The sequence below is a fragment of the Capra hircus genome, chromosome 3, assembly GCF_001704415.2.
Source record: "Capra hircus breed San Clemente chromosome 3, ASM170441v1, whole genome shotgun sequence".
NCBI lineage: Eukaryota > Metazoa > Chordata > Mammalia > Artiodactyla > Bovidae > Capra > Capra hircus.
The window spans coordinates 92,118,675-92,140,566 of record NC_030810.1 but is presented as its reverse complement, the minus strand read 5'-3'; the positions used below and the strand labels follow the sequence as shown (position 1 = coordinate 92,140,566).

General features: G+C 34.5%; 1 protein-coding gene across 1 annotated transcript in view; it reads right to left on the bottom strand.

The window, feature by feature from the left end:
- Positions 1-21,892, bottom strand: part of SYCP1 (synaptonemal complex protein 1) — a 146,435-nt gene that overhangs the window by 110,526 nt on the left and 14,017 nt on the right. Inside the window, exons 6-14 of the mRNA XM_018045949.1 lie at positions 21,774-21,817; positions 21,547-21,603; positions 19,797-19,961; positions 18,991-19,058; positions 16,153-16,226; positions 6,893-6,951; positions 5,577-5,646; positions 4,912-4,985; positions 856-964 (exon numbers count right to left, since the gene is read on the bottom strand). Of these exons, the coding sequence (XP_017901438.1) occupies positions 856-964; positions 4,912-4,985; positions 5,577-5,646; positions 6,893-6,951; positions 16,153-16,226; positions 18,991-19,058; positions 19,797-19,961; positions 21,547-21,603; positions 21,774-21,817 (720 nt within the window). The remainder of the gene's footprint in view (positions 1-855; positions 965-4,911; positions 4,986-5,576; positions 5,647-6,892; positions 6,952-16,152; positions 16,227-18,990; positions 19,059-19,796; positions 19,962-21,546; positions 21,604-21,773; positions 21,818-21,892) is intronic.

Sequence of the window (21,892 nt, the reverse complement as noted above, 5' to 3'; positions counted from 1 at the left end):
GAAGCCTGGTAGGTGACAGTCCATGGGATCACAAAGAGTCAGACATGACTAAGCAACTTCACTCGTTCATGGTCTACTTCAACAAACAACTTTTCCTTAATGCCTTTGCAAATGCCTTGCTCCAAGAATAATTAATAACTGTCTCCATAGTGCTCCTAGAATATTCATTTATTTACAAAATATTTGAATGCCTAATATATATTAGGTACTGTTTTATGCACTTGGAATGCATCAATGAACAAAAAAAGACAAAGATCCCTGTTTTCATGGAGCACCTTCTTGAAACTTGAAGAAAATGAGGGTATGGAAAGGGAAAAGAGGAGCCCATATTCTCTGAAAAAGCTTCCTAAGTGACTGTTATTCCCTCCTCCAACTTTTCAACCTGGGTGGAGAATTACAGCATTAAAAACCATTACAACAAAACTGTGTTAGTTGCTCAGTTGTATCCAACTCTTCGTGATCCCATGGACTGTATCCTGCCAGGCTCCTCTGTCCATAGGATTTCCCAGGCAAGGATACTAGTGTGTGTGTGGTGTATGCATGCTCAGTTGTATCTGATTCTTAGAAAACCCATGGATTGTAACTCACCTGACTCCTCTGTCCATGGGGACTTTCCAGACAAGAATACTGGAGTGTGTAGCCACTCCTTTCTCCAGGGTATCTTCCCAACCCAGGGATTGAACCCGCGTCTCCTGCACTGCAGGCAGATTCTTTAACTGTCTGAGCTACCAGGGAAGCCCAAAACATTACAACAAAACTGTTTCATTACAATAAAACTGTAATGAAAGCTAAAATTTTAAATATAACAAGAGGAATACATAAGACATTATCATATTTTCTTATATAAATTCTTACTTGTCTTTTCCTCCAATTGATCAATTTTATTTCTGGACTCCTCTAGCAGAAATGTTAACTCTTTCATTTTATTTTCTTTCTCAGTACTTTGGATCAATAGCAGTGATACCTAAAATGAAATATTTAAATAATACATTATAGATACAAAAAATTAAATATTATACCTTAGCACTGATCATCATCTATGATCATTTTATGTACTTCCTTATATGCTTTTCATCAGTCTGTGCCTGGCATTTAGTATATGCCTGCACAGCAAACATTTATTGAATGAAGGAATGAGCAAACTAGTGCAACATTCTTAATATTATAATAAGCATTTTAAGTTATCTCTTAGAAGATTGTATATTGGAATCTACAGGTTCATTTGTTCTATAAATATTATTGAGCACCTACTCTGTTCCAAAAACCATAATAAGGACTGAATATACAGACATGGTGGAACTCATCCAAGAAACTCATAGCCTAGACCAGGTGACAAACAACAAAACTTGCATATTATTATAGAACAAAAATCTTACAGGAATTAGAAAAAAACCTAAATCTAAATCTACATTGGGGGATGCAATCAAAAATTAATCCTTCTCAAAGAATGGAACTGAATCTTGATAAACAAGTACTTAGTCTTGTCTAAGTATTCAGGTTAGCAGGAGGAAATGAGCATTCTAGACTTGTGTAAGAACACAAAGGATCAAAAGATCATGCTTCTATTCAGAGAGCTGAAATGTTTAGATGGCTAGAATACAGAGTGCATGTAAAGGAAAAGTGAAAGATAAACTTATAGACTGAAGACTCACAGATCAAATGGCAGAAAGACCTCTCTACCCTATTTTCATCTTCAAACCACCCAAAAAAATCACCAGAAAAACAACAAAGATGGACTTCATCTTCCATGAAACCATGAGACTTCTATAATCTAAACCACAAAATGTAAAAAAAGAAAACAGTGAAAGGGAACAGAAAATGATTTAGCATAGAAATGCAAGATCAAAACCAAGAGTCTACACAGGGAAGATTACAAATGAGAAGCAAGATAATTCAATCCTAAAGAAACCCAGAATGTTTCAAGAATCTGAAGTAACAGACACTGTGGAAGCTAGGTATGAAACAGGAGACTAAGTAAAAGGAGAAGACTCTTAAGAGTCTCTTAGACTGCAAGGAGATTAAACCAATCAATCCTAAAGGAAATCAATCCTGAATACTCACTGGAAGGACTGATGCTGAAGCTCCAATACTTTGGCCACCTTGATGTGAAGAACTGACTCATTGGAAAAGACCCTGCTGCTGGGAAAGATTGAAGGCAGAAGGAGACGACAGAGATTGAAGGGGACGACAGAGGATGAGATGGTTAGAGGGCATCACCAACTCAATCGACATACATCTGAGCAAGTTCTGGGAGATAGTGAAGGACAGGGAAGCCTGGCTTGCTGCAGTCCATGGGGTTGCAAAGAGTCGGACATGACTGAGAGACTGAACAACAACAACAAAAAGTACAAGGAGATTGAAAGTCTGCTAAGAGTAATAAGGCTTCTCTAGGCCTCTTAACCCTCCTTTCCTGGACTCTACTCCCTGAAAGCCAATCAGAGAACAATCCTATTACATCTTTGCAAGAGACACCAGCATGATCAAATCAGAGGGGGAAAAAAAAAAAAGAATCTCTAAACCTGGATTTTAGGCACAGGAAAGGTTGGAGACAAAAGATATAACTAAGAAGTCAACATATGGAATGATGAGACAGCCTGTCCTGCTAACCCAGCCCCGAAACGCTATCAACAAAGTTTACATTCCCAGGCAAAGAATTTGGAGATTTCTGGGGGAAAAAAAAAAAAGTCTTGCAAATAACAACACTTAGAACTTCCAGATATACAAGCAGGATTTAGAAAAGGCAGAGAAACCAGAGATCAAATTGTCAATATTCACTGGATCATGAAGAAAGCAAAGAATTTCCAGAAAAACATCCATTTCATTAACTATGCAAAAGCCTTTACTGTATGGATCACAACAAACTATAGAAAATTCCTAAAGAGATGGGAATACCAGACCACCATACCTGCCTCCTGAGAAACCTGTATGCAGGTCAAGAAGCAACAGTTTAGAACCAGATATGGAACAACAGACTGATATCCAACAGGAAAAGGAGTATGTCAAGGCTATATATTGTTACCCTATTTTTTAACTTATATGCAGAGTACATCATGTGAAATGCTAGGCAGAATGAATCACAAGCTGGAATCAGGATTGCTGGGAAAAATATCAACAACCCAGATATGGAGATGATACCACTCTAATGGTACAAAGTGAAGAGGAACTAAACAGCCTCTTGATGAGGTGAAAGAGGAAACTGAAAAGGCTGGCTTGAAATTCAACATGACAAAAACTAACATCACAGCATCAAGTTCCATCACTTCATGGCAAACAAATGGGGAAAAAGTGGAAACAGTAACAGATTTTATTTTCTTGGCTCCAAAATCACTGCTGATGATAACTGCAGCAACAAAAATAAAAGATGCTTGTTCCTTGGAAGAAAAGCTATGACAAACCTAGACAGTGTATTCAAAAGCAGAGAAGCACTTTGCCAACAAAGATCTGTATAGTCAAAGCAATGGTTTTTCCAGTAGTCATGTATGGATGTGAGAGTTGGACCATAAGGAAGGCCAACTGTTGAAAAATTGATCCTTTCAAACTGTGGTGCTGGAGAGGACTCTTGAGAGTCCCCTGGACAGCAAGGAGATCAAACCAGTCAATCTTAAAGGAAATCAACTCTGAATATTGTCTGGAAGGACTGATGCTGAAGCTGAAACTCCAATACTTTGGCCACCTGATGTGAAGAGCCAACTCACTGGAAAAACAGGAAAGATGGAGAGCAGCAAGAAAAGTGGGCAACAGTGAATGAGATGGTTAGATGATACCACCAACTCAAAGGACTTGAGTTTGAGCAAACTCTGGGAGATAGTGAAGGACAGGAAAGCTTGGCGTGCTACATGGGGTTGCAAAGACTCAGATATAACAAAGCAACTAAACAACAAACACAGAGTCCCCAGCAAAACACTAGCTGGCCACAGCATCATTTTTACAAAGAACACCCAAGATCTGAAAGTTCAGCTCATGCACTCAGGATTCCAACAAGCTTCTCAGCACTTTATTCTATTTTTGTGTTCTGTATAATAAGCACACTTGTCACTTTTAAGACTACCTCCTTCTTTCAGAAATCTAGTTAAAAAAATATGGTTAAAATACAGGAAAAAAATGCTAACTTTTTTAAAAGATCAAAGTATAATACATAAATTAGAATTCTATTATTTAGCCAGTACTTACAGAAAACTCTACAGAAAACTCTAAGAATCTTCTTTGTACTTTCAATTAGTATTTGCCATTATTGTTTAAGTACATATCCTTGTTATCTATAATTATAAGGTATTTGTGCCAAGTCAGATAAAAACTCAGAAAAAATAGGGAGAAGTAGAGAGATGATAGTCAAAATAACTATACTACCCAAAGATTCCTTTCTATATTTCATTTTCCATTCTGGATTCAGAAATCTTGAAAATGTTAAAGTTGGCATAATCATCATCTAAAATCAACATTCTTGTGACTCTAAAAAAATATAAACTCACCACTTTCAAGTTTCCCACTATGTGACATTAACAGAAAGAAGCAAAAGAACGTTTTAGTTCACCTTCATTGGTGTCATGAATCGCATATTTCAAAATAAACTGCAAAATGTGGGTTGCATGATCATGATCATATTTATATTTTATGAAGTTTTTATCTGAACAAAAGTCCTCACAAAATTATATATTTTTACAGAATGTCCTAATACCCACTAATATAAATATTGTAGAAGATCCACTGATTTTTTAAAAAGGGATAGCATTAAGTATGTGCAAATTTGAGTCAATGGAAATTAAGGCATATGGAAAATATATTTAAATACATATAATATTAAAATTCAGAACTTTATCAAGCAGGCAGCAAATAAAAATTTCTCTTGAAATTTTAAGTATCTCATTTATTAGCAAATATAAAGGATACAAAAAATAGATTTATAAAAAATACCTGCTTTTCCTTGTCACTTAATTCCTTCTTGTACTCTTCTTCAAGGTGTTGGATTTTTTCATAATCTTCCTTTACTTTGAAAGTAAAACAAATATACTTTAATATAACTGTATCACAAACAAAATTTTAAGTTTCTGATATTTTATTTCACTTTGTTATTTATGTAGATATTAAATTCCAATGGGTTCTGAAAAGATGAAACTGCTATCTTCTTGCTGCTAAACTTCTGCTTAGTAAATTTAACAATATCTAAGTTGGAATAACTGTCTAAAATTCTATAATTTTTATAACAGCACATATATAAAAGTTTTTTCTTTATAACACACTAGTCTGAAATAACAGATTTTAAAAGTATATCTATTATTATTTTAACATGCAACTTGACCAAGAAATGTAAAAATAAGATCAAATCACACTTCCAAAAACTTAAGTACAAATCATAATTTGATTTCAGGGAAAATGTAGCTTTTGAGGCAAACAGGGTATTTTTAACATATACCAATCCTCTGCCACATTCCACAAGATTTTGAGGGGCTTATAAAACCATATACAGCATAAAAGTTTCCAACAGTTTAGGCATCAAGTTGAAGGTATGAAAACATTAACAGAATCTATTAAAAATATAAATAGCAGAAGAGTAATATTTAAAATAAAAAGATTCCTACACTTAAAATGCATTTCCAGTCTGGAACTCTCAGCTTGCACACGAAGTTCCTCAAAAGCTATTATCATTTTCTGAAATATATTTAAGTTTTAAGAATCATACTAAGGCTTTTTAAATAGCTTTCTTAAAGCAATGAAAATAATAAATTTGTATCAAGTGATCATTACATTTAAAACAATACAACATTGAATAATGAAAATTCTGTAACTTTTAATAATTAAACAATTTACGAAAATGTACTGAGAATGCCTGTTATGATAGCTTCCCAGATGCTTAAAGGCACTGGAGACAGGTTATATAATATCAAAGAGCAGCAAAACAATTATTAGTACTCTAGTCATTTACTTAATAGCCCACATCAAAATCTGTAATTTTCAATTGATTTTTGCTTACAATCTATTAGAGTATAATCTCTGTTAGGTCTCTCCCAATAAGAGTTCAAATTATATTTCTTACCTGTCAGCATGAGTTCACTCAACATTCAACAAATCCTGATTTGTAAAACTGGATGAATTCATTTATTCATTTAATAAATAGTTACTGTCAATTATGTGCCAGGCACTGTTTTAGGCATTTAGGATATAAGACAAAGTCCTTATCCTTTCATTTCAGTATAAGAAAGAAGACAAACCAACACAAATACACACACACACACACACACACACATGCGCGCACAACACGCACACGTGTATATCAAATAAATATCATGTAGTTTCAAGTGCTCTTCAGGAAAGTTAAGACAAGGTGAGGAGAGAAGACGACTGAGTAGAAAGATACTTCAGGTGAAACAATAAGGAGGGTAATAAAAAGGCAGAATAAAGCATATATATTTGCACAAGATCTTGGATACGAAAAGTTCTAGATAGAAAGAACAAATTCAAAGAAGCAAGATCAGAAAGAGCTTAGCAAGTCTGAGAAAGAAAAAAGAAAGAATTACAGCAGAGAAGCAAACTGAAGAATGATAGGGGATGGGATTTTAAAAAAAAGTAAACAGGCACCAGACACAGATTAATAATACTTGCTAAGTTTTTCAAATTAATGGTTATGTGCCAAAATGTGCTAGTCTCTGACACAGAGTTAATATCTAATGAATTAAGTAAAATGGTATCACTAACATGTAAATTAAAAAAACACTAAAAAACAAAACATTAACACTCATAGTATGGAATCTTGAAAATTTTACTAGATATAATCATATATCAAAAGGTAAATAATAATCCCTTTAGCAAGAACAATTGTTCATATTTTTGTAGCTATTACTCTAATTTGCTTAGAAATGCCTCTCTTTAAAATATTCAGATTTTCACTACCACTTACCTCAATGTTACTATTTAGGTCCATATAAACTTGCCTAGTTTCTTCTCGTTCATATTCATCTGTTATAAACATAAAATATTTCAAAATTAAATTTAAAACAACTATGATTCCAACAAGGTAACAGTCAAATGTCTCAGGTAAGCATTAAAATATTTAAAAATCTGTGTTAGTAAAGGATATTGGTATATCTTTTGAGTCATTTAAAGTAGTATTAAAAATAATTTACATAAGGCATGGTCATACTTCATGACAACTACCTCAAAAGTTGGAGCTGTTCAGTTATCTCTAATTTCCTTTCATAGAATTATTACTACTCATTAATTTATTCAAATTTTGTAATATATTTATAGTTTTAGCATTTACAATAATTAGGGATTTAACAACTATCTGTGAAGTTTTATTCCACAAAAACTATTTGTATCAAAGAACTACATCCTATTGCCAACACTTCCAATCTTCCCATTACCATCATCACTAGTACTTCCAAAATACCCTCCAGTTATTCTTCCAATAGACAAGTACTGGAAAGAAAATAAAACTACAAAAAAGAAAATAAATTGGTATAGATGTACTTCACAGTTGTCAGGAGCAAGTTGCTACGGGGGGCATAGAGAAGGGACTTTGGTAGTAAAGTGTTCTAATGTACTGATATAATGATTGTAACCAACAAAACCTATCTTTTTTGTTTTCTTGGTATCTATTCATCTCCCCACCCCCAGCTCACTCCCTCCTTTCACCTTCCCTCCTCCCTTCCCTCTCTCTCTATCCCTTATTTCTTTCTCTGTCTCTCTTATATGCACACACACATATATACTTACTTTGCCCTAATTTGGCCAACTAGATCTTGCTGCATTCATTGTCTTAGATAAGAGATAATTCAACCAAAAGCAACAAAAATGTCTGAGTTCCAAATCCCCATGGGGGTTAAGGGAAAGAGTCAAGATATAAGCAAGTAATAGATTTTCAAAATATACAAATCAGAACAAAGCTACCATCCTCTAGTCTTAAGAAATATTTACAGTTTGCAGTGAAAGAAGCCTTTAAAAAGGAAACAGAGAGCATACTGGATTCTGGCAAGTGCTTATGCAATGGTTCCATAGCCCTCTACACTCATCAAGCTAAGCCTCAGGGTTGGGGAACACAGAAACCACAGAGTTTAGGCAAACCAAGAGTAGAATGAGACCGAGATTTTCTTTTTGCACAAACCAAGAGCAGAGTGGGACGGTCATCCCTAGGAAGATGACATAACCTGAGAAGAAATAACTGTCAAATATATCTAGACAGATGGGACCTTAGCTTCACAAATTCCCTTGTCCCAACACACTGTGTAACTAAGTATGGCAGGATAAAGCACATAGGATGAGCACAACTGAATAGGCCCTGAGGAATGGTATCAGGAATAGCTTAGCAATAATCTATGTAGACCAGTAACTGAATACCAATAGAAATGAAGAAAGTCTCAAAGGACAGATGACTGAGAAGTCAATGTCCCTCTCTACCACATGGTACTATATGGGCACCCCCAAATTTATATACAACCCCAGGTAATGAAGAAAAATTCAAATTTACTAAGATAAATTTCTTCCATGTGAGCAGAATAAAGGCTTTACAATTTTTTAACACTTTAAGATATAAAAATTTTGTGCATGCCTGAGTTTGTTGACTAAACTCACTAAGAATCATATATTCCACAAAATTTATCAGAGTATCAGAAAACCAGGCAGAAGCGACAGAAAGGAGATTCCCTACCAAAAGTAGATCCATGCAAGGTGAAAACATTAGAAACTGTTCAGTGACTGGCCATACAACTATAAATATCAAAAGAGGATTCAACCACTATACTAAATCCAAAGACAGTTTAACATGTTGTTTGTTTATTTAGTCTAGATAGTTCTTGCTTATTTCAACGTGTATATGGTTAGAAAATCTACACAAGGTCATGAAAAAAAATACTATTAAACAAAAAAAAGAGAACATGAAAGAGGTAAAAAAAAAACAAATATTAAAACAATTAGAAAAATGAAAAACAAGGGCCAACAAATAAATAACAAGTATGCCCAAACATAAATCAGAATAAGTGGCCAAAGATACCATAAAACTTTTCTGGTCTAAAGAAAGAGTATTACACATAGATTCAAATGACTGTCCTGACAAAACTGTAACTTTTAAGTGTTAGGTAGGAAGTTAAGCTTGAGCAATGAGGAAAGGAATGCTAGCTGATCTTTAAACCCATCCCAGACACACTCAGGAGAGCTCACAGATATGCTACAAAATAACCACAGAGGCTTACTTTACTCCTGCACTTGTGTCCTAGGCACAAACTACCCACAGGGGCTTGTTCAAGTAACCTTAGACAGCTAGGAGCCCATTTAGGGTTCATAAATATTCTATACATATATACATCTGATTATAACAGACTGAATTATGGGAAGACATACACAACAGAGTCTGTTATATAAATTGCAACTGTCAATCAGCCTTGAGCTTATGCCTATTTGCATTCTTTTTCTTGACTGATAGTGGGTAAAACCCCTATTTTGCACAGGGCACAACAAAAAGGAGAAGAGGAGAAGTATAAAAAGAGGGAAGCCAAAAGGGGTTGGGAGGACAATGACTCCTCTGTGGTCAGCCTGCTCCCACGTCTTGGGAAAGTGAAACAAAGCAAAAGTTGCTCAGTCGTGTTCAACTCTTTGCGACTCCATGGACTATACAGTTCAGGGAATTCTCCAGGCCAGAACACTGGAGTGGGTAGCCTTTCCCTTCTCCAGGGAATCTTCTCAACCCAGGGATCAAACCCAGGTCTCCCACATTGCAGGCAGATTCTTTACCAGCTGAGCCACAAAGCATGCCCAACAATACTAGATTGGGCAGCCTATCCCTTCTTCAGTAGATCTTCCCAACCCAGGAATCGAACTGGGGTCTCCTGCATTGCAGGTGGATTCTTTACTAACTGAGCTAAAAGATATGTCTGCTTGAGTTGTAATGGAGTTGCAACTTGTCTGTTGTTTGAAATCTTTAGTCTGTCATTCCAAATTTTTGTTACTGATGAGACAAGATCTGAGGGAGAAAGAGAAACTGACCTGACATAAGGACCAAAAAAATGCCTGAGTCCTGGCAAAGGAAAAAAATATACACATAAATACATATATTATATATTTAGGTAGAAATCTAAGTATAGATAAATGGAACTGTGGTTATCTCCATTTCATAGATAACAAAAGTGTGACACAGAAAAATTATGTTATTTGCCAGGATCCCAAAATAATAAGTGGTGGTACATGATTAAAATAGAGATCTGCCTAATGAAATTATAGTAGGGATAACTGCAAAGAACGGAGAAGGCAATGGCACCCCACTCCAGTACTCTTGCCTGGAAAATCCCATGGATGGAGGAGCCTGTTAGGCTGCAGTCCATGGGGTCGCGAAGAGTCGGACACAACTGAGCGACTTCCCTTTCACTTTTCACTTTCATGAACTGGAGAAGGAAATGGCAACCCACTCCAGTGTTCTTGCCTGGAGAATCCCAGGGACGGGGGAGCCTGGTGGGCTGCCGTCTATGGGGTCACACAGAGTCAGACATGACTGAAATGACTTAGCAGCAAATGCAAAGAATGCTATTTGGATCCAAAAGTCTAAATGCATGTGTAAATAATGAAGTAAAAAAAGTTAAAGATTTTAATTAATAATGAAATCACTAGTCTTTAATACAATGTAACTAGCAAATAAGCTGACTTTAGAGTTCATTGATGACACCTACAATTAGACAAGAAATAGGCCTTTACACAGGTCAAATTACAAATTAGATTACCTCATACAGATCTGTACTCCTAAATATTCAAACAGACCAACCAAAATAACAAAAGCACAAAGAATCTTGAAAATGTAGGTTATAGAAGACAAGATTCAAAAAGGACAAGTAACTATCTTTAAAAATCTAAAGAGATAAAAATGAGCTTTCGACTTTTTCTATGTCTTAAGGAGAAGAATTACATTAAGAATAAAGAAGCTACAGAGATTTCAGTATAAGAAATTTCAACTCCCTGTTTAAATTTCTTAATTTCAACTAACCCTGGCAGTTGCAAGGGGTCTGGGTTCAATCCCTGGTGGGGAACTAAGATCCCACAAGCTACATGACGTAGCCAAAAACCAACAACAAAACACACACAGATTTCAACATAAAAATAAGAGTTGTCCTTAAATGACAATCTCAGGGTTAGTGAGTTTCAACCATAACTATATTCAAACACAGAAAAGACTACCACTTGGTAGTCATAAAGGAAATTATTAATTTCCTATAAAGATAACTAACGCAATGGATATAAAAATAGAACAAAAAGTTTTAAAGTCCTTTCCAACATAAAGTAATCCTTACATTAAATAGTAAGGCTACCAAAAAAATGTATGTAGTACTTCAAATGGCAGGCTAAAGAATTTCAATGTACTTAAGTGTGCAACAGCCAGCCATTTAAAGGTTTTTTTTTTTAAGGAATATCTAAGAACAAATTTATTCTTCATTCATTCATTCATTTATTTATTGCCTACTATCTTAACATACACTGGGCAAAGCATTGAATATACTGAGTCAAATAAGGCATGATCCCTTCCCTACAAGCTTACAGTGAGATGTCTAGCATGTGGTAGGTACTCAATATTTGTTGAAGGCACTGATAAATACATGATAAAAGCATACTAAGGGCACTAAGTAAAAGAAGAGGAGCATATAAGACAGAGTGAAAATTTAGAGAATATATCTCAAGGGTAGTAATAATTATTCTGAATTCTGAAGGACAAATAAGAATTAAGATGAAGAAGGAAGGAGGATCAGCCAATAAACATATATGAAAACTCAGAAGCATAATCTGTTTAGTTCTCCATGAGCCTGTTTATGTGGAGCATGCGGAAACATTTGGCAAGCCAAAGGGAAGTGGCAAAACCATGCTATCCTGAAAATTATGGAAAGCCACTGAAAAAATTAGCCAGTGACATTATTTGATCTATATTTTGAAAAAATGTCCAGGACTCTGTTTTCTGGTAACAACAAAGTAATTCAGACCAACCTTCCTCCCAAAGACATTTAAAAATATGGAGGAATTTTTTGAGTTATTAAAAGAAACAATGACCTAAGAAGATAATAATGAATCATCAGACCAAGAATAGTTGAGAATTATAACTCAGAAAATCTAAACCAAGTATCAGTATCAGTCAGGATGGAATAAGCCTATAGCCTTTCTCTACCACTGATTACAACAAAAACTCAGAATGAAATCCATAAAGCAACTACTTAAAGAATCTGAAAACTAAGCAAAAGCAGGTAGATTGGGAAGAAAAGTAAAAACCTGAAGAAGTGACTCATGTGAAGGCAAGTTCCCTGTTTGTTTAGTTTTTTCCTACCTTTTCTCCTAGAATTATTAAAAATGTAAGAGATCCAACCAGTCCATCCTGAAGGAGATCAGCCCTGGGATTTCTTTGGAAGGAATGATGCTAAAGCTGAAACTCCAGTACTTTGGCCACCTCATGAGAAGAGTTGACTCATTGGAAAAGACCCTGATGCTGGGAGGGATTGGGGGCAGGAGGAGAAGGGGAAGACAGAGGATGAGATGGCTGGATGGCATCACCGACTCGATGGACGTGAGTCTGAGTGAACTCCGGGAGTTGGTGATGGACAGGGAGGCCTGGCGTGCTGCAATTCATGGGGTCGCAAAGAGTCGGACACGACTGAGTGACTGAACTGAACTGAAGGGCCCAGCAGAAATCTAACAAGAAGCATGAGCACCAACAGGAAATTCTAATTTTTTTTTCTCTCTTCCGGCCCTGTCTCAAGGGTGGCCCCAGAAGTGGAGCTACAGCAGCCACGGCAGAAAGAGACATACAAAACCCGAGGAGAAACTCCATGATTCTGGCCGAAGGACAAAAGGACAAGACCTCTTTAAGGCTGAGGGTGAGAAGGGTAATGCTAGTGAGAGCTGGAGAAGAGGATTGCTAATTATTTGTTAATACATTTTTAATAATTCTAGGAGAAAAGGTAGGAAAAAACTAAACAAACAGGGAACTTGCCTTCACATGAGTCACTTCTTCAGGTTTTTACTTTTCTTCCCAATCTACCTGCTTTTGCTTAGTTTTCAGATTCTTTGTGGGTACAAGTCCCACAGGGAAAAGGGAGAATGTGCATACTCAAGATAGACCCAAGGCAAATACAGCAGAGGCTCTGAAATCACTATCCAAGTCCCAGAACCAATATAATCTTGAGTGGAGCATATATGAAACAGACCCAAAGTAACACAGCAAAAGCTTTGAAAACTGAACTGGTAATGGAATCCCCACACAAAAGGTAAGATAAAACTTGTGATCTGAACCTGAATTGCCTATCTGTTAAAATAGAAACCAAAAAAATGTAAGAAATACAGGAAGTAACAGCACAGTGACCTCATTATTATGAATTGAAAAGATTAAACAGGCTCTCGACTAAGGGATTTTGCATTTACTATTTCTTCAGTCTGAAATACTCATTCCCAAAACAGCTTCATGGTACAGCCCCTCAATTATTCAGGTCTCTAATCAAATACCACTTAATCAGAAAAAAACTTCCCCAAATACTCTATCCCAAAATATTCTCTTTTTAAACAGTTATCAGCACCTAACATACATTATATTTACTCATTTATGGTATGTGCCCCTTACTAGAGTACATACTCCATAACTGCAGAAAAATTGTATCTTTACTATTGTTTTTACTCAACATCTAGAACATTTCATGGTGCATAGTAGGTTTTTTTTTAATGTTGAATGAATAAAAAACAGAAAATCACAATAGAAAAATAAAGGCTTAAAGCAAGAATACATGTGGAGTTCACACTAAATATAAAGCAAGTATTAAGACTTTTTTAGGGCAAGAATGTACAATGAAGAAAAAACAATATCTTCAGTAAGTGGCACTGGGAAAACTAGACAGCTACAAATGTAAATAAATGAAATTAGAAAACTCTAACACAGAAAAAAAACTCAAAATGAATAAAAGAACTAAATATAATGCCATATACTATAAAACTCTCAAAAGAAAACATAGGCAGGACACTCTTTGTCATAACTTGCAGCAAGATCTTTTTCGATCCACCTCCTAGAGTAATGAAAATAACTGGGACCTAATTAAACTTAAAAGGTTTTGCACAGCAAAGAAAATCATAAACAAAACAAAAAGATAACCCTCAGAATGGAAGAAAACATTTGCAAACAAAGCAACCAACAAAGGATTAATCTCTAAAACATAGAAACATATCATGTAGCTCAACATCAAAAAAGCCTTGAAAGAGGAGCAGGGACTTCCCCAGCAGTCCAGTGGTTAGAACTCTATACTTTCACTACCAAGGGCACAGGTTCAATCCTTATTTGGGGAACTAAGATCCCACAAGCCATACAGCATGGCCATAAATAAATAGATAAACCGAAATACTGGGGAAAAAGGATACACTCTTTAGTTCATATAAAAGAGCACCTATTTAAAAAGTTCTTCTAACCTCTCCCACCAACTAATCTCTGATTTAGCTTAAAACTAAACAGAAGAACTAACAGCCTTGTCTCTCTAGCCCAGGTTACTTCCTACAAGGTAATCAATATAGCTTCTCTCTACCCACATCCATATACTTTTCACCACTTTTTATATCTAGGCAGAAAAGTTAATCTTGAAAGTTGAATAAACAGGGTATAGTGGAACTGCTGATAGTGGAGCAGTACATTCTAGAAAGTATATATAGTTATAAAAGCTAAGTACTATAGGCAGGGATCAAGAATAAAAAACTAGCAATACTTGAAACAACATTAAGAGCTAATATATATTGAGTACTTTGCACTGTTCTAAGCATTTTATATTTACTACCTAATTTAATTCTCTAAACAACACTAAGTGAAAGTGAAGTCGCTTAGTCGTGCCCGACTCTTTGCAACCCCATGGATAGTAGCCTGCACCAAGCTCCTCCGTCCACGTGATTTTCAAGGCAAGAAGTACTGGAGTGGGTTGCCATTTCCTTCTCCAGGGAATCTTCCCAACCCAGGGATCAAACCCAGGTCTCTCACATTGTAGACAGACGCTTACTGTCTGAGCCACCAGGGAAGTCTGAGGTACTTTAATAAACAGAAGGACAGAGAGGTTACATAAATTATTCAAGATCAGGCAGATAAAAACTGGAAGTCTGAATTTGAACATAGGGATATCTAACTCTTCAGTCCAAGAGTTAAGCAATAAGCTGTGCAATATCAATTAAAATTTGAAAAACAGAAGCTATCCTGGAAAAGCAGGTACACAGTATTTCCCAATAGATTCTTGGCAGAAACAAACAAATAGAGCTGGTATCAGATTAATGACAAAGACAAACACTATTATTTTTGAAAAATCAGACAATGTTTTTCATCAAAACGAAAAAATTCCTGCTTTACAATTAACATCAAAATATGCACAGAATAAATACATGCACTTTTACATATATACCACAACCTTAATAGAATGTTTTAAAATAATGTTTCTTTAGGATATGAGGGTGATCTGGCTGTGACATCTGTCACCCCATTGATCACCAGGGTTGATTCGGCTTATCCGGCTGGCTAGGCGGGTGTCCCCTTCCTCCCTCACCACTCCATGTGCGTCCCTCCTGAAGCTGCTGCGAGCTCGGTCGAAGAGGGTGACCATCCCCAATAGAGGAGGACCGGTCTTCGGTCAAATGTATGCGAGTAGCTGCGCTCTCCTGCTAAAACCTCTAAAATAATGTTTCTTTAGAAGAAATTTGAGAATTCTATTTATAAATACTACATTGCTATTCTTCAGTACTATGTTTTCAGCATAGCCCTCCACCAGTATTTTCTATTATGAATATGACTATATATCATTTTTGATTCAACTTCCTGGTTGTTCTAGACAGAAGAGGTTACTCTCAAGATCACACTTTAACAAAAATGAGAATTAACCATAAATGTCAAGTATCAATATATACCTTTTGAAATATGTAATATTATCTTTCAAAAATCTTTGTGCTTTCGAAGCTCAAAGAATTAAGAATCTAGTTATTATATAAAGAAATGGTTATGAGACAGTAATTCTAGTTATTATATAAAGAAATGGTATAAGACACATATTAAAAAAAAAGACACATATAACATGTTCAAATAAAAACTGGTTTCAAAAAATTAAAAGATAATATGTTCCCCTCTCCACCTCCCATCATTAAAGTAACAACAAATTGATAAAATCATATAAAACAAGAAAAGATACTTACATTTCTTTGTCTTTTCTGCAGATCTGGCACAAGTTTCTTTGAGTAGATTACATAAATGTCTTGTAGCATTATTCCTGGAACAAAGGGAAGAGTTTGCATAAATGTAATCTGATCTCAAAGCAAAATCATATCTAAAAGTTATTGAATATTACTATAATTTTAAAGAAATTCTCAAAACATTATAACATTTTATATATATCATGAATCACTGATAAGTGACTATATGAAGGAAAATAGGTCGACTGTACTATTTGCAAAGATGATTTAATAATTGCCTTCTTTGAAAGTAAAAGCCTCCTTAACAAGTAGCTTTCAATAATCTCTTAGTAACAGTTCCAGATTCACCTAAGAAATAAAATGAGAAGACAGGATTGGGATCTTCATTTACTAATTACTCCAGAAATATTCCAACTATCTTACCTTCAAAACATAAAATGAGTAATTTCCTGAATTTCATTATGTGAATAAAACCTCTAATCATCTCACAGATGCAGAGAAAGCATTTGAGAAAACTCAAAACTCATTTATGATAAAAATTCTTAACAGAGTGCATATACAGGGAACCTTTATCAACATAATAAAAGCCATATATAACAGGCCCACAGCTAACATCATAGCCAGCCCTTAAAAGCTGAAAGTTTGTCCTCTAAGATCAGAAACAGGACAGGATGCTCATTTTCACCACCACAGCAAAAGACAAGAAAAAGAAATAAAAGGTACTCAAATCAGAAAGAACAAAGTAAAACTGTCACTATTTGCAGATGACTTTATTATATATAGAAAACCCTCAGACTCTGCCAAAAAAACTGTTAGAAAAATTTAAACAAATTCAGTAAAGTTACAGTATCTCAAACTTCTTTTACAAGCCAGGAATATGATTTTTAAATACCCAAAGTCTCTTTCAAACTCAAGAAAAATACAAAAAGAAAAAAAGAAAGAATACACTAAAATCTACATTCCTTTCAGAAAGTCATGATCAAGCGAATAATTGGTTGATCTGAGTGACTTTCTATTAATATTAAATTTGTTATCCAATAATCAAGTCACTCTATTATTCTAAGTATTACTTTGTTTCTTATCTACATTCTGACAAAGCTCTTAACTAAATGTTAGGTGCTCTTGAATGACAACTGACAATTTGAGACCAAAACTGACACTCAACTGAATCAAGTGCCTAAAATAGAAAGATATCACACCAAAATATAGTCACTCTCTCCCACCTCAGAAAAATGGCATAAATTCTATATTATACTATATCATACTATACTGTTCCACACTACAGTGTATGCTATATACATAAACTAAGCAGTTACAGTATCCACAAAAAAAAAGTCAACTGTTTATTAATGGAGACAGCAGCAATTTAAGAAAGCTCACAAGTTACCAAATACTGGTATTAGGGCTACAGAAGACTTCAGATCTGCCTTATACTGTAAAAGGCCTTCCCAGGTGGTGCCCTCCAGTGGTAAAGAATTTGCCTGCCAATGCAGAAGACACAGGAGACTCAGGTTTGATCCCTGTGTCAGGGACACGCCTTGGCAGAGGAAATGGCAACCCACTCCAGTAGTCTTGCCTGGAAAATCCCATGAACAGAAGAGCCTGGTGGGTTACAGTCCATGAAAACACAGAGAGTCAGACACAACTGAGCATGCACACATGTATACTATAGAAACTCAATCACATATCCATATAAAGGTGACAAGTAACCAAACATATAGTAGGCACACAATTTTACAAACTTCCTCTTTCTTCCTTCCCCTAATATCCAAACATATTTAGCCAGAAAAAAATATTAAGGTAAACATCTAGATTTTTCTGGAAAATCATAGGTTGTCTTTGAATTAAGCTAAAACAATATGCTCTAATAATATTTTTCACTTATTAGCAACTTTACTGACAAGGTGAGAAGCCTTCTAGAATCACATTTAACATGATGTTTAACTTAAAGCAAATAGAAATAAATTTATCACTGTATGTGGATTCACATTATATTCTAACCATTCAACATTTACTTCGCAGATAAATTAAACAATTACATTTTTCTATTAAATTCTGCATGATACCATCTGAAGTGAAAGAAGCAGAAAATAAAGTATAGCAATTGCCTAGAACAAAGAAAAGGAAAAGTCAAAGATGATACTAAAGTTTCAAGCCCGCCAGTCCAGGTTTGATGCATGATACTGGATGCTTGGGGCTGGTGCACTGGGACGACCCAGAGGGATGGTACGGGGAAAGAAGAGGGAAGGGGGTTCAGGATGGGCAACACGTGTATACCTGTGGTGGATTCATGTTGATGTATGGCAAAACCAACACAATACTGTAAAGTAATAAACCTCCAATTAAAATAAATAAATTTATATTAAAAATAAATAAATAAAGTTTCAAGCCAAAGTTAATGGAAGAATGATCGCACCACTGGCAAAAACAGGAATTTGACAGTGAGAATCAGACTGGAACTAAGTTGAGCCCTATTCTGCAGGAGCTTCATCTAAAACAATAATCAAACAGAAAGGTATACAATCCACACAGGCAGTTGTAAATACAGGATTATCAAGCACCCTTTTCAACACCAAATAATGGCTTCCTCTGCTGGTCATTTTAAAAAGTGAAAAAAATTGTTTTAAATGTGAGAAGTTATTAGTCAGTGACCAGTTTGCCAAATGAAAGAATGCAAAATATGTATGTCTTCCTTTTCTCCACAGCACCCTGACATAATTCTATATATCAATTAATATTATACAACAGAAAGAGGTCATTAACTTTTTGGAAATTATTTTAATAATTAGCTTGAAATAAAAATAAATTTTTAAAGAGCAAATTCATTAAATTATTACTTACTCCTTTATTAAATCTTTATTTTCTTGAATTCCTTCTTCTAATTTCAAACTTACTTTTTCATTTTCAAACTAATTTACAAGACAGAAGAACAGTTCATCACATTTTAGTTAGCAAAATAAACAAGTATAATCATTAAGCAGCATTTCTAACTTGTTATGATGGTCTATAAAAATTATTTTTTAGAACATAAAAAAGAACTTTTTGTCACACTTATAGATAACCTGTAAGAATATGGGTCTCACTTTCATCAATCTAAAATAAGGTTTCCTGAATCATCTCCAAAATGTATCCAATATTTTTATGGAAGATTATCTTCCCTAAACATTTTGAAAACGTGCTTTATCTTTGTCCTAACTCAGTGTTACATTTTCTCAAAATTTTTCTTTCACCATGCCACAATATTGAAGCTAAACAGCTTCAAATTCAAAGTTTTATCTGCTTCTTTATATATTAGAAAATGTCATTTTCTAATATATTAAAAAAAAACACATTTATATCAAACAAAACATCATCAGGAATAGAAACTAGTAAAAATTAAAACTCTGTAATTAGAATCATTAACTCAATCTTTATCTAAAATAAGTTAGTTTCCCTAGACATTTAATTAAGCTTTGTGTAACCTCTCCTATGTGTTCATCCTAAAACTGACATGCAACTAATATTAATGAAACTTCAAAAAAGCACCATTCTTAAAATCCACATGATAGAAACAAGATAAACCTAAGTTAACTATGAAATAACACTTTGGTTTAAATACCATTATAAGATTTACTATACCATATTTTCAATTCCGAGTCTCATTATACCTGTAGTTCTTGAATGGCTTTCCGCTGTGCTTCAATTATTTTTCTATTTTCTTGCAACTTGTTTTCTTTATGCTTCAGTTCAGATTCTACATTCACTTTCCACTTCTTGATCTTTTCAGCCTCCTTATACAGTTTTGAATATAGTCTGCTCATTGGCTCTGAATTCTATTATAAAATAAGTTTTCAAAGACTGTTAATTGTTCAAAGTTTAGTAAAACCAGACTACAGCTGCTTATTGAAAACATCCATGAGTGTCTTAGTACTTGAGACCAAATCTCTCCTCAGTTTTTGCCCTAATATCATACTAAAAGCTATGTTAACTTTTTTTTAACTACTAAGGCAATACTAGCTACTCTACTTTATAACTTGGTCACTTGACTAAGGTTACTGATCACTTGACTAAGTTATTCATTGCTGAATAAAATCAAATTACTTCAAAATGTACGTTAAGTCAGAAGTTAGAAATCTTTAAGTCAATTAGAGAATCTGGCTAGTTAAAAGCTAAAATAAATCACTCTACAAATCTGTAAATTTTAGCCAAGGTCTTACAACATTTTGGTTACACAAACAGTTTAAGAATTAACCAAAGGATATGAAGTTTACAATACAATGACACGAAAAATAATACTGAACACAAGTTCTTTCATTTAGCCCGAGATTTTGTTCGGATTTCCTGCATCAACAATTTACATATTATAAGATAAATATCAGAAGTTATTTTTTCCTAATCACTCTTTGATAGTTCTATTATCAAAATTTAGGAATTCCATATTTATAAATTTGTGATACCATAATCCCAGCAACAAACATATAGCATTTTATCAGGCCATGGAATGTCTATTTTAAAGACATCTATGTGCCATAAGAATGATTTTTGTAACTAAAATCAAAAGTAGAGTATATCCTATAAATTCTTTAGACAGCAAGCCTAACAATCATACCTGCTAATTCAAGAATATTTTGTAAAATACTGGCTTAAGTCTCAGCCTTCTCACATATTGTATCCATCTCTCCTTTTTCTTTTTTTTTTTTGAGAAGGGTACTTTATTACTTATTTTTTGATATTTCCTATTTTTTAATTGAAGGATAACTGCTTTATAGAATTTTGTTATTTTCTGCCAATTATCAAAATAATCAGCCATAGGTATAGGTTATGTCCCCTCCCTCTGGAACCTCCCTCCCATCTCCCTCTCCATCCCACCCCTCTAGGTTGTTACAGAGTCCCTGTCTGAGTTCCCTAAGTCATACAGCAAATTCCTACTGGCTGTCTATTTTACATATGGTAATATAAGTTTCCATGTTACTCTCTCCATACATCTCACCCTCTCCTTCCTCCAACTTTCCGGTGTTCATAAGTCTATTCTCTGTTTCTCCATTACTGCCCTGCAAATAAATTCATCAGTACCATCGTTCTAGATTCCATATATATGCATTAGTATACAGTATTTATCTTTCTTTTTCTGAGTTACTTCACTCTGTATAATAGGCCCCTTTTCTATTCTTGATTTTTATGATTTAAAGTTCAATTACCTCTTAAGAATGGATGCTTTTATAATCCAGGAAAATACAGAGGCCTACTATTTCAGCAAATTTAAAAGAAAAACGAAGGGGATAAAAGGTTTAAAGAATGTAACTTAAAACAATAACTAAATATTAACTCTTTGGAAGCCTCAAAAGAAAGATAAACACAAGTAATAATAAATGATACTCCAATTATAATAAATTAAATATGAATAGGAAATTTCCTGACCTCAAAATCAGAGTCTTTTAGTCCCTCCTGGTAATGACAACTGTCAGAATTATCAGTCTGAAAAATGAATAAATTTATCCTATGAGAAAATATTTCTGATGTTTCCAAATAGTAGCAATTAAATACTGAAGACTAGTAATCCAACAACTAAAGAATTTTTTTTCTTTTTCAAATAAGCAATTCAATACCTAAATAGGTTATATCCATATACACTATACATAACTGACCTGTTCAAGCATGGGCAAAAAGTTAACTTTTTGTAAAGCAGGATCTGCAAGATAAAAGACAACTAGAATTAAAGGCCAACATCTTATTTTTTATACTAAGTATTATATCCAGCTTTAAT